The 13,134-nt window shown below is 44.2% G+C and overlaps 1 protein-coding gene across 1 annotated transcript in view; it reads left to right on the forward strand.

Annotated features, from left to right (window-relative positions):
* Window positions 1–12,997, forward strand: part of LOC103396948 (cyclin-G-associated kinase-like) — a 28,671-nt gene extending 15,674 nt beyond the window's left edge. Inside the window, 21 exon segments of the mRNA XM_008335190.3 lie at window positions 1,220–1,298; window positions 1,708–1,825; window positions 2,524–2,532; window positions 3,586–3,635; window positions 3,808–3,956; window positions 5,862–5,984; window positions 6,324–6,457; window positions 6,527–6,721; window positions 7,099–7,216; window positions 7,584–7,663; window positions 7,776–7,969; window positions 8,105–8,266; window positions 9,143–9,303; window positions 9,404–9,614; window positions 9,715–9,882; window positions 10,008–10,145; window positions 10,254–10,340; window positions 10,439–10,726; window positions 11,103–11,251; window positions 11,330–11,506; window positions 11,609–12,997. Of these exon segments, the coding sequence (XP_008333412.1) occupies window positions 1,220–1,298; window positions 1,708–1,825; window positions 2,524–2,532; window positions 3,586–3,635; window positions 3,808–3,956; window positions 5,862–5,984; window positions 6,324–6,457; window positions 6,527–6,721; window positions 7,099–7,216; window positions 7,584–7,663; window positions 7,776–7,969; window positions 8,105–8,266; window positions 9,143–9,303; window positions 9,404–9,614; window positions 9,715–9,882; window positions 10,008–10,145; window positions 10,254–10,340; window positions 10,439–10,726; window positions 11,103–11,251; window positions 11,330–11,506; window positions 11,609–11,710 (2,892 nt within the window). The 3' untranslated portion in view covers window positions 11,711–12,997.
* Window positions 12,998–13,134: the final 137 nt, after the last annotated feature.

Genomic DNA, 13,134 nt, shown 5'->3' on the forward strand with positions numbered 1-13,134 from the left:
CATGCCTGTATGTGCCTGTATGCCTGTATGCATGCATGCCTGTATGCATGTGTGTGTGTATACACGTGTGTGTGTGTATACACGTGTGTATACATGTATGTATATATATATATGTTTGTATGTGTATATATATGTTTGTATGTGTATATTTACTGTATGTGAGTGGAGAGAGAGAGAGAGAAAGAGAGACAGACTTTTTAAAATGATACTCAAAGCTCTATGTGCACCCATATTTCCACACTGAACTCCACTCACTGATGTGGTTACTCTTGCTCAGCTTCACAATTAACATCCACAGACACACACAGTGGCTGGTACAAAAGAGTCTGTGTCCTCTACATTCAGCTGGGATCAAGGTCCTGACTGATCCAAGGAAGCAGTGAGTCACAGAGAGTGGAGGACTAGTCGTCAGCCATAGTCACTGAGACACTGGTCTCATCAGTCGGCCACAGCTGCTTAGTAACCACCGTCTAATCTAAGGTAGTTTTTCACCGTAATCTGATTTAGCAGCTGTGTAAATGAGCCACAAATAACATCCCATGGCTTAGAAGTAAATTCCAGGCAGTGGAAATATTGGGATATCTGAAAATCCAAAGTGGACAAGTTACTGTGTATTTCCATGTTCACTTGAAATACTTCAATCACTAAATACAGGCTCTGTGACAGATGTGTGACTTCTCACCAGAATCTGAGACTGAGAACAGTGTGCAGCCTGGCAGAACATCTGACAGTTCCTGATTAAGATTGGGGGGGGGGGGGTTCCCCCCTAAGAAGATTAGAAATCTACTTTTGTCTCCTCCTCCTCCTCGTCCTCCTCCTCCTCCTCCATTACCACCATTTACTGCTGCTTTTTAGAGTGACACAGAGAGGTGGGGCACAGAGAGGGCAGGGAATGAAGATGGAAGTAGGTCTCGTAAAGACGGAGAGCAACATCGAGGCTACACTTCACACACCGAAATGCTGAGATTTTACAGGGCAATATTTTAATTAATTGCAGGATGAATCCAGGTTTTAAAGGTCTTTTTACTGGTGTTGTACCAAATTGCGTCACATGACCAGACGCTGTGGACTTAGTTTGTGGACCAATTTCTGAGATAAATCCTTATCTAATCCTAATCCTTTCCCCAGTTCTGTCTTCACCCTTTTTGACCTACTTATCACCATGTTAAGTGCCTACTACTGTTGGCGTCCAGTGTATGACGGATGTGAATGTCTGCAGCTACTGGAGCAGAACGGCGGGTTCGGCAACAATGGAGCACAGCCGACGATGCAGATCCATAATGTCCACAGCAATGCAGGTAAGACGACGCTGTTTGATTTCTTTCATGGATGAGAATGCTGAACTAAGTTTGGCCTGAGGGTGGCGCTGTTATTGCGGTTGTAGGTTTGTGTGTCCGTGTTGAGCATGGTACCGTCCCCACACACTGCTGTTGTTGTGTGCAGTGGCGTGCTGTGTCACAATGACTAATAATTCACTTTCTTGCTTCAAATGACAGTAATGGGAGTTTTCCATCTGTAAACTTTGGATTTTAATTCTGTTCTTCCAGCTTGACAGTCAGTTGGCAGTCAGTTGACAGTAGACAGTGAAGTGTTCATTAAGAGGATCTCTGCGCTGACTGTCAACCATCTGCTGCGGGGCTTAGAATGTGTTTATTTACCCTGCATAAACCTTACCTGGAATTTTTTTTTTTTTTTACAAACCTTCAGGAATGTACGATCCCGATCAGGCCAGCAGCGGACTCTTTGACATCCTGAGAGGAGGAACTGAGCGCTTCCTGACCAACATCAAGGACACGTCCTCTAAGGTCATCCAGTCAGTAACCAGGTACGATGCTTTAACTTATTGACCTTGACTGTTGTGGTCAGCTTTAACTGACCAGATAATATTATTATTTTCTTTTTTTGTACCCCAGATTTATTTTTTCCCCGCATTTTTGAGCAATGTGGTTCTCAAAGTGGGAGGCACACAAAATGAATGTACAGAGACATTATCTGTTTAAAGAAATATGGATGGTCATGAAATGATGCAGTCATTTTCATATTTATGACAATTAAAACATGTACAAATATTCAACAGAGAAGTACAATTTTTTTGTGTGTTTTTAGTCTAAATGAGTACAAATCTTTCTAAGTGAGTGAGTTGACGATCAATACTTTGTCACAGTATAGTCCATGTCACTCTACACCCACAAACAATGGGAATATCTTTTCACACTGCAGTACTCCTGTATAGTATTTTCAGAGAGAATAATACTCCCTAGTATACACTTGTTGTAGTTTACATCTGTAGCTTAATAGTTTGATATAACCTCTCCCTCTCTCTCTCCCCCTCTCTCTCTCTTTCTCGCTCTCGCTCTCTCTCCCCCCTTCCCTCCCTGTGTTTGTGTGTGTGTATCACGGTCAATGTCTCCGTTGAACATGTGGATGTCATCATCCTTTTATGTCATTGGTCGTTTTTTTGGTTTTTTTTTTCCTTTTCTCTTTCCCAATCCTTCATGGTCCTCATATGTGTCCATCATGTAGAAACTCCAGGTAAATATGTTTCAGTACAGCGCATCCGCTCTGGCGTTGCTCTGTGTTTGTCCTGTCCATAGTTTGTGTTTGACTTGGAGTGAGAAAAAAAAAAAATTAAAAAAAACCTTCTGCTGTGTACTGCTGCTCAAGATCCTAACATTATACTTGTCTTTTACTGATGGAGTTGAGTGAAGATTGAGGAGAATTCTAAAAAAAAAAAACTTCCTGAATGAATGCTTGTGTGAAGAACGCCGTTTGCGTCATCGCTTACTAAACTCTGCAGGCACCTGTGACATCATCTACACCTTTAACCTAATACAGACAAACACTGCAGTGATCAATATGTAAATTCTACCAGTCTAACGGTTAGCTGCTAACATGGTACACATCTATGCAGATGAGATTCTATTGATCAGGATGTGTTCTGTGAAGATTGAGGTTCAGTTTAAGTCAAGTAACTTTTACAAGACGTGCCAACTTTGACCGCTTTTATTTCAATCCGCCCTCCTCCTCCGTGTTTTTTATTTCCAAATAATTTTCCCAGCAGCATTTTGTTTCTTCTCTTTTTTTTTCTCTTCCATCCTTTTCTTCTTTACCTCCTTCTTCCTCTTCTTTTACATCCATCATCTTCATGTCTAACCTACTCTATCCCTCTCCCGTCTCCTCTGGGGTTCTCCTCCGGGGTTCTCCTCCTGCTGGGCACTTGACATTGCGTTGTCTGATATCTCCGTGGTCTCTCCTCAGCGCGTTTTTCCCGAACCATCTCCACCTGCACTGTCCTTCCGATCTGCTCGTATCAAACATCACACAGTGTCGTAGCAGATCTCAAAACTGTGACTCCCTCTGACACTCGCCTCCAGAAGTTCACTGGTGAAGATTTTGAGATTTTTTATTTTCCGTCTCCGTGCTCCTTCCATTACCCAGCCGTTTTAGCGTCTGTGTTAGTGTAGAGTCTCAGATTTTTGTCTGATCGTTTGATTCCTCTCTTCTCTCTCATATCAGTTTGTGTTTTTGTTCTTCTGACTCCACCGCCTGCGTTCTCTACTTATATCAGATGTTGTGTACACACAGCTATGCCAAAGGCGACCTGGATATTTCCTACATCACGTCAAGGATAGCAGGTAAGCTAATGACCTTTCAACACCCGCACACACAACTTATTACTGCCATGTTATAAACAGAGAAACCTTGACATGACTGATATGCTCACTCAGCTTATGATAATGTGATCTGTGGAGGGCAAACTTTTTATGTAATCTACATGCTCCTGTTTGTATGTGTGTGTGTGCACAGTCATGTCTTTTCCAGCAGAGGGGGTTGAGTCAGCGATCAAAAACAACATTGAGGACGTCCGTCTCTTTTTGGATTCACGTCATGCTGGACATTACGCCGTTTACAACCTCTCCGAGAGATCGTACAGACCGTCACGATTCAACAACAGGGTATGGAGGGAAGGGGGGAGGAGAGAGGGAGGGAGGGAGGAAGAGGAAGTGAAAGAGACGGTGATTTGCTTAGTCACATGGAATGTATATTCTGCAGAGAAAAATAGGTGATGCATTATTTTTGAATTGATTTCGGCCACAGGGGCACTTTTTTAACTTTTGTACACCATACAGTACATAGTAATAGGATTATTGTGCTGATACCTTATTTTCAGATGTTTTATGTATATATATATATAAATTTACAGTATATATATATATATACACATATGTATACATATATGTATCTTTCTTCTTTTTCTTTCGGCTTTGTCCCTTTTTTTCAGGGGTTGCCACAGCAGATCATTGATTTCCATCTCTCCCTGTTCTCTGTATCTTCTACTCTGACTCCAACTACCTGCATGTCCTCCCTCACTGCATCCATATATCTCCTCTTTGGCCTTCCTCTCTTTCTCCTACCTGGTAGCTCCATCTCTAACATTCTTCTACCAATGTATCCACTGTCCCTCCTCTGCACATGTCCAAACCATCTCAATCTGGCTTCTCTAGCTTTTTCTCCAAACCTTCCTGTCTGTGTTGTCCCTCTAATGACCTCATTCCTGACCCTGTCCATTCTTGTCACTCCTAAAGAGAATCTTAGCATCTTTAACTCTGCCACCTCCAGCTCCTCCTCCTGTCTTCTGCCTATTGCTACTGTCTCTAAACCATACATCATGGCTGGTCTCACCACTGTCCTGTAAACCTTTCCCTTCACCTTAGCTGACACTCTTCTGTCACAGATCACTCCTGACACTTTTCTCCAGCTGTTCCATCCTGCCTGTACTCTATTCTTCACCTCTCTTCCACAGTCTCCGCTGCTCTGAACAGTTGATCCTAAGTACCTAAACTCCTGCACCTTCACCACCTCTGCTCCTTGTAGCCTCACTATTTCACTGTTCTGCCTTTCGTTTACACACATGTACTCTGTCTTGCTGCGACTGACCTTCATTCCTCTTCTTTCTAGTGCAAACCTCCACCTCTCTAGGTTCTCTTCTAGCTGCTGCCTACTCTCACTACAGATCACAATGTCATCTGCAAACATCATAGTCCATGGGGACTCCTGTCTGACCTCATCTGTCAATCTGTCCATCACCACAGCAAACAAGAAGGGGCTCAGGGCCGATCCTTGATGTAGTCCCACCTCCACTTTGAAGTCTTCTGTCCTCCCAACAGCGCACCTCACTACTGTTGTACTATTCTCATACATGTCCTGCACCAAACTAACATACTTCTCTGCCACTCCTGACTTCCTCATACAAAACCACAATTCCTCCCTTGGCACTTTGTCATATGCCTTTTCTAGATCTACAAATACACAATGCAGCTCCTTCTGACCTTCCCTGTACTTCTCCATCAACATCCTCAAGGCAAATATTGCATCTGTGGTACTCTTCCTAGGCATGAAACCATACTGTTGTTCACAAATCTCCACTTCCTGCCTCAACCTAGCTTCAACTACTCTTTCCTAAATCTTCATTGTATGGCTCATCAACTTTATCCCTCTGTAGTTGTTACAACTCTGTGCATCACCCTTCTTATGAATTGGCACCAGAACACTTTTTCTCCACTCATCAGTATTTGATACTCTAATGGATTATTTTTGTATGATGCTGAGTCAGTATCAATCAATATCCCAGCATTTGGATAAATACCCAGCCCTAGTCGACTGTAGGTCTGGCTATCCTTGTGGGGACATGCTTTGTTGTGGGGACCTTGTAGGGACATTTTTCAGGTCTATGGAAGAGAGTATTGTCAGGTTTAGTTTGGAGTTGGACCAGGTTTAGGTCAGGGTAAGGATTAAGATTAGGTACACACTATCCTTCACACTCAGTTTTATTCACCTTTCTATATTTTTTATCTGTGCAGGTGTCTGAGTGTAACTGGCAGGTGCGCCGTGCCCCCAACCTCCGCAGTCTCTACAATGTTTGTAAAAACATGCATCTTTGGCTGAAACAAGACCAGAGGAACATCTGTATAGTCCACTGTCTGGTGAGGAACAGTAAACTGTATCTTCAGCGCTAGAATACATACAGAGTGCAGTAACACGGACTAGGGGCCAGTATGTGGTGGCAACAAAAAAAAACATGTCCACCTCAATCATAAACCCCCAACCCAGTTTTCTCAGCACAAATTGTAAAAGCTATGTAAAGCCCAAAAAAAAAACCTCTTGCGACCCACCTGAGGATCGCAACCCAGTCTTTGGGGAACAATGATGTAAAGTATCCTGAGAAATGAAGGTTTTGTTGCATGTTGCAATGGGAGTACTTGCATTATGATATATTATCATGACGTCAGTGGGTAATTTTCTCTCTCTCTCCCCCCCCCTAGGACGGCAGAGCAGCGTCGGCCGTGGCCATTTGCTCCTTCCTGTGTTGCTGTCGCCTTTTCACAACAGCTGAAGCTGCTGTCTACATGTTCTCTATGAAGCGCTGTCCACCTGGAATCGCACCCTCACATAAGAGGTACAAAACTTCCTCCCCTCCACTGTTCCTACATGGTCCTAAACTTGCCCCCCCCCTCGCCTGTTGCAGGTATATCGAGTACATGTGTGACATGATGGCGGAGGAGCCCATCATTCCTCACAGCAAGCCTATAGTAATCCACTCTATCACCATGACACCTGTGCCTCTGTTCAACAAGCAGCGCAACGGCTGCAGGCCGTTCTGCGAGGTCTACGTCGGAGATGAGAGGGTTCTTACCACGTCACAGGAGTACGAAAGGATGAAGTAAGTCGAACTATTCAAAAGGTTTTGTTAGCTGCGCAAAAAAGTCCATATCCTGGCACTGAAAGAAATTCCAGGTTAGTGATCATCAACTGGTGGTCCGAATCCGGTCCTCTAAACTGTCCAATCCGGCCCGCCACAAATTAGACAAAAATGTCAATTTTATTTCATTTTATTTGAGTGTCCGACCACTGAGGTGTCTGTCATTGGTTCTCTGACAAATATAGTTGGTGAACCTCTCTCCAAATGAAAGCAACCATTTCAGATGAGTAGTAAGGGTGCTAATGGTAACATGATAATTATGAGCTAATCGCTCTTATCATTGCTATTTTTCTTTTGATAAGCCAGAAATGCTCATTTATTTATGTCTTCTCTTTCAGGGATTTTAGGAGCGAAGACGGAAGAGCAGAGATTCCTCTCAACATAACTGTCCAGGGAGACGTGCTGGTGGTCATCTACCATGCACGGTCTACACTGGGGGGCCGTCTACAGGCCAAGGTCTGACACTCTTCACTGACAGTGATACCATGCAGTAGGGGTCTCAAACTCCTGGTCCGCGGGCCACTTCTGGACAGCGTTCTTCCCCAAATTCGGCCCACAACTAGATTTCAATAATGATTTAATTTTGCTTTTGACTTTTTTCAAAAAAACAACTGTTTTTTGCTCATTAATTCTACACTGTTGTATCTTTACAGTATCTACAATATAGGAATAAACAAAAAAAAAACATATGAGACCCTGTCCTAAAGTGTTCACTTTGACTTTTTTCTAGTCCTAGTTTTATACAATGTAACTGTTTAGGGTTAGGGGTTAGAGTTAGGGTTAGGCACCGCTGAAGCCTCTGTTTTTTTCTGCTCTGCTGCAGATGGCATCGATGAAAATGTTTCAGATCCAGTTCCACACAGGCTTTGTGCCAAGAAATGCAACCAATGTCAAGTTTGCCAAGTACGTACCTGGGTTCATGCACATGGACCTATTGTAATCGTATGTACGTCTTTATTCGTTTGTCTTTTTTTTTTATTGGCTAATGTGTCGTTTCAACCCGTTTCGCTGTCAGGTACGACTTGGACGCCTGTGACATCCAGGAGAAATACCCCGACTTGTTCCAGGTAAACTTGGACATCGAGGTGGAACCGAGAGACAGACCCAGCACCAAGACACCACCGTGGGAAAGTTTCCAAACCAAGGGCCTCAACCCCAAAATCCTCTTCTCCTCTCGGGACGAACAGCAAGAGGTCCTCAGCAAATTTGGTAGTTGGGATTATCCGGCAAAAACCAAGCCATTCCAAAGGGTTTAAGTTTGGATGATAATGTTCCCTTGAACATCTTCAGAGATATTTTTCATTTGTAATTGTACTTGTGTATTTGAATTCACCCTCACCACAGGTAAACCAGAGCTGCCCCGTCAGCCGGGTTCCTCAGCCTTTTATGATTCCGAGTCACCTCAACCTGTCCAGAATCCAGAAGAGCCCGTTCCAAAAGAGGAAGAATCTCCAGCGAGCTCCGATACTAATGCCAACAACTTCTTCCAAACACTGGACTGGGACGGTGCGTATTTGTTTAACTAAATACCTGTTAGGTACTCTGACCCTTCTAGGCCTATCTAGTAGAGCAGAGTGAGGACTGAAGTAGAAAAATATTTACAGCGACGTTTATTTTCTCTTTATTAACAGAAAATCTTTAAATTTGAATCCAAAAGGAAACAAATCCTTCCGTTTTAAAGAAAAAGTCTTCAAACTGACCGTGTCGTCACATTAGACTATAGATCAACAAAACTAAGAAAAAATAAAGATAAATAAAACGAATCTTTCAGCATGTTTTGCACAGAAAGTGAGCAGAGCTTTGATACAAACCACTCATTTCAATTGGAAATTCTGTCTCTTGAATTCTGTAGAACTATTTACCCTGTACAACAAACAATAAGTCCCACCAAAATATTGACTTTGTGAGGTGTGAACTCCTCGTCTTCCCACTATAATGTAAACGGAGAAGATATATTAGTGTATTTAGAGCTATGGTATATCAGAGTAGAAGTAATGAATACAGTACAATACTGATACAAGTATTGGTGCATCCATCGTTTATTCTCATAACCTTCAAACTTTGACATCTCCTGCTCTCACCTTAGAGAGTAACATGGGGGCCGGAGGCCCCTGGTAGCCCTCATGGTCCACCTAAGGTGCTCGTGGGGTATGTTCTAAAAATACAACTAGTCAACAAGAGGGTCAAAAGATGTACTGTTACTTTTCTTTTTCGATCAGCTAAAATTGCAGTGATAGTCGAATGGGTTCTGTTGTGTCCCAGATCTTTTTGATTATTATTACTTTGTTTGGGAAGTTTGTTTTTCAAAAAGGTTGGAGTCTCCTGGTCTAAGTGTTGGTGACAAAGTCGTCAATCTATATGTCCACATCTCTCTACCTGTAGATGGGAGTGGCCACCAGGACGTCTCTGACAGCCACGCCGTTGAGACTGTGAACAAGCAGGATGACTTGAATGATCAGTTTGAAAGAGAATCCTACTCTGCCCCCAGTGGAGAGGCTCTGTCACGTGACCCAAGTGAACCACTGTTTGATGCTGATTTTGAGGTAAGGAAGTTCGTCGTCTCCTTCATTTTGTGCAACCGAAAAAATTTCCCTCCTCCATCATTTCTCATGTTACCAACTGACTGCGCCTCCTGCTGCCCAGGAACCACCTGTTAGTGACACGGCTGATCTCCTGGGCTTGAACGCTGACCCTCAATCTGCTAGTTCCTTCTCTGCTCAGGGAGGAGTTCAGGGAGGTATGAAAGCTGCTTCCAGTAACAGTGACCTCCTAAATGACCTGTTTGCGCCCTCTTCTGGACAGACTGGGGCAGTACAGGAAGATCTGTTCTTCACAGAAGCACCAGACTCAAAACGTAACCAAAGAACTTTTTTTTTTTTTTTTTTTTTAAAGTTAGCGACTGTATTGACGTAAACGTCTTCCGTTAATCTTCAATCCTACCGTATGTGCTGCAGCCATGGGTGATTTGTTTGATCCTTTTGGAGTGGGATCTGGCTCTGGGATCGGTGTGGGTTCGTCTCAGCAGGCTGATTTGTTGGGTTCTGACAGTTCTGCCACCAGCGGGTTTAGTTCTGGCCACGGGAACCCAACTGCTGCGTCTAACACCAGCCTCCTTAACCTCAGTAGGTTTTTATTGTCATTCTTGCATATTAATAATTCCATCACGGTAGTATGTTATTAACTGCGATCTCGATTAACTAGTCAACAGAAGCTCATCTGTGTCTCTCGCTCACGTGTGTCTTCACAGATAAGCTCGTTAAAGACCCTCCAAAGATGACATCATCAGCCAGCCAACCTGACCTGCTGGGCGGATGGGACAGCTGGGCGACCAGCAGCACTAAAGGCATGAGCTCGTCAGCTAACAAACCCAACTACACCAATACTGGTAGGTGGAGGAGCATCATGTAGGAGTAGGAGTATTACCAGGGAGAAAAAAAATATATATCTAATTTGTTAGTTATTACGTCTCCTCACATCTGTGGTCTCCCTGTAGCTGCTGGTATGTCCTCAGTGTCAAAGGCCAAGTCTCAGACCTTTGACCCCTTTGCTGACCTTGGAAATCTAGGCTCCACTTTACCAGGTGAGACTCCTGTTCTTCTGGTCTAGCTTGAGCCATAAATTAAATTATCAGCATTATGTCTTGGAACTTTTTGACTCCATTTTGTCTATGTCTCACAGGTTCATCCAGTAGTAATTTTTCGGGGCCGTCTTTTACTTCGAAGGCGACCTCATCCACCTCCTCCTCGTCTACGTCCTCCTCAACCAAGCCTCAGGCCCATGCCTGGCAGTCCGGTAAAGGGGCCACAGCCCAGAACAAACCCTGGATGTCTGGATCTGGTCCTGCACCCAAACCCTCTGCAGCGTCTCAGCCTGCGGGCACACAGCCCAGCAAACCCTACTACATTGTCAACTTCTCCAGCGTCATCGGTGGGAGAGAGGAGAGAGGAATACGGAGCCCAGGGTTTGGTAAGAAAACAAAAGTAGTCGATGCTGGAGGTTCGATTGCTGATGGAACTACAGGGTCATTTATACAGCCTTTATACACACGTGAATCTTTGGGGGGCCGCATAAAATGATGTGATTCTGCCCACGGGCCATGAGTTTTACATGTGGTCTAGTAACACACATTTCTGTAGCGTCTCCTTAAACATTTCTGTCGCTGTCTTCTCTGTTCTTTTCTGGTCCTACGAGCTATGCTGCGCAACTCTGCCCCCCCCCCCCACACACACACACACATTTTCTGATGGCATTGCAAATTTTCCTTTGTTTGGGAACACATTCACGAACAGACTGAGTTTCACACACATATACGTGCTCAGTGCTCTGCTGTGTTGTAATGCAGGCCCAAAGCCAAAGGTGAAGGAGGACGACTTCGAAGACCTGCTGTCCACTCAGGGCTTCGCCTCCAAGAACGACAGGAAGGGACCGAGGACCATCGCTGAAATGAGAAGACAAGAGATCACCAGAGAAATGGATCCACTGAAATTACAGGTAAATGAAAAACAAAAATAGAATTAAAACATTCTTATGTTCAGTCTGTGATAAGGTTGGTCTTTTTGACAACGGCAGATCCTGGACTGGATCGAGGGAAAGGAGCGGAACATCAGAGCTCTGCTCTCGACTCTGCACATGGTGCTGTGGGAGGGTGAGACCCGCTGGAGGCCCGTGGGCATGGCTGACCTGGTGACTCCTGATCAGGTGAAGAAGTTCTACAGAAAGGCCGCGCTGGTGGTGCATCCAGATAAGGTACCATATCAAAAAAACTACGTTCCATTGTGCTTGTGTGTGTGAGTTGTCTGTTTTTCCCCCCGGCACTGCTTAAGTCACCTGTGTTTTTCCTCCGTGCAGGCAGCCGGGCAGGCGTATGAGCAATACTCTAAAATGATCTTCATGGAACTGAATGACGCCTGGTCAGAGTTTGAGAAGCAGGGCTCCAAAGCACTCTTCTAAAAACCCCTGGTCTGGCTCCCACTGAGACCAGAGCAGGCCAGAGTGGACTGGATTTGGCCTAACCAAACAAGTGTTAGACCGGGCCAAATTAGACAGGACTGAGCCCACATTGGGTCTTAACAGGCAACACGCCTCTGAGAGGTGTCCTTTCTACCATTCTATTCACTCCGCTCTTCGCTCTTCCATCTTAAGTTCTTCTGTTTGTGAAGGAACCCAGACGTGGTTCCTTCTCACTGGGTATTAAACAGCCAGTCTGGTGTTACGATTGAGTCCGAAACTCAGTGCCGACCTGTACAACTGCCTGAGTGGTGCTGCGGAGTGGGGAAGAATGGGTGACAATCGCAGGAGGAGGGAGCATTGTATGGAAACTGGCGAAACAGGGAGGGATGAGCCTAGGGGACAGTCATGGTATTACCTTAAGACAGAAGGAGTTGAAGTTAAAGCAACACTTTGTCCTGGTCAAACGCATCATGACGACAGACACCGACGTTCGCTCAAAGCTCGGCTTCGTCGTCAAACTGACTGGACCTGATTCTGGCAGTTTGATTGTCAGTGAGTCCCAGAATTCTCACAGTGTTTTCTGCCTACCAACCAAATCTCTCTGGAGGTTAGGGTGCAGAGTAGGATCCAAACAATACATTTAAAGTACCGTATTTCAAGTTGACTTTATTTTTAAGATGTTTGGTTGGACATGCAGCTAATTCTAAAATGTACGCAATATCAACTATGGCCACAAGAGGGCACTGTCAACACTGACAACTGAATGCTGCTGCACCTCTGAACGCTGGCACAAATAAACAGTAAAGATGTCCTTAAAAATACAAATACAAAAACAAAATGTAACCAGAAAGACAAAAAGTAATACGACAGTATAGTGTAGAAGCACAAAAGAAACCAACAGTACTAACTGGAACTGATGCTGATGAGTTTGACGACAGACCAGTAGAAGACAAGAGTTGGTGGAAATGTTGTTGGAAACAAAGGATGAATGGTTTCAGTTTGTTAGCATGTTACGCTAATACATTTATCCAACGTTCTCTCGGCTGTTGTGTTGTCCAGATTTAGCATTCGTTCTTGGCTTCTTGTGAAATTAATGTTACCACAAAATAAATGAACTTGCGCTCTGGTGTCACCTATAGTCTGGAAAATATGGGGATTTTAAAATGCATCTTCAGAATGGGAATTTTTTTATAAACGCGAATCTACACGAAGTAGGATGCTCGGCTGCCTCAGATTACTGAGATACATTTTCTGTCAAACAAATCACATCAACCAGTAAACAATAACAAAGAAGAAAAAAAGAAGAAGAATATGAATCCTGGAAGACCAAGACCTGTGGAAGGGGAGCATCAGAACCCTGACTTGAGTCTGCTGACTGTTCGGGCCGAGGCTCAGAGGTCGCCGTCGGAGCTGGTTCCCGTCCA

This window comes from Cynoglossus semilaevis, chromosome W, assembly GCF_000523025.1.
Source record: "Cynoglossus semilaevis isolate Cse_v1.0 chromosome W, Cse_v1.0, whole genome shotgun sequence".
Classification (NCBI taxonomy): Eukaryota; Metazoa; Chordata; class Actinopteri; order Pleuronectiformes; family Cynoglossidae; genus Cynoglossus; species Cynoglossus semilaevis.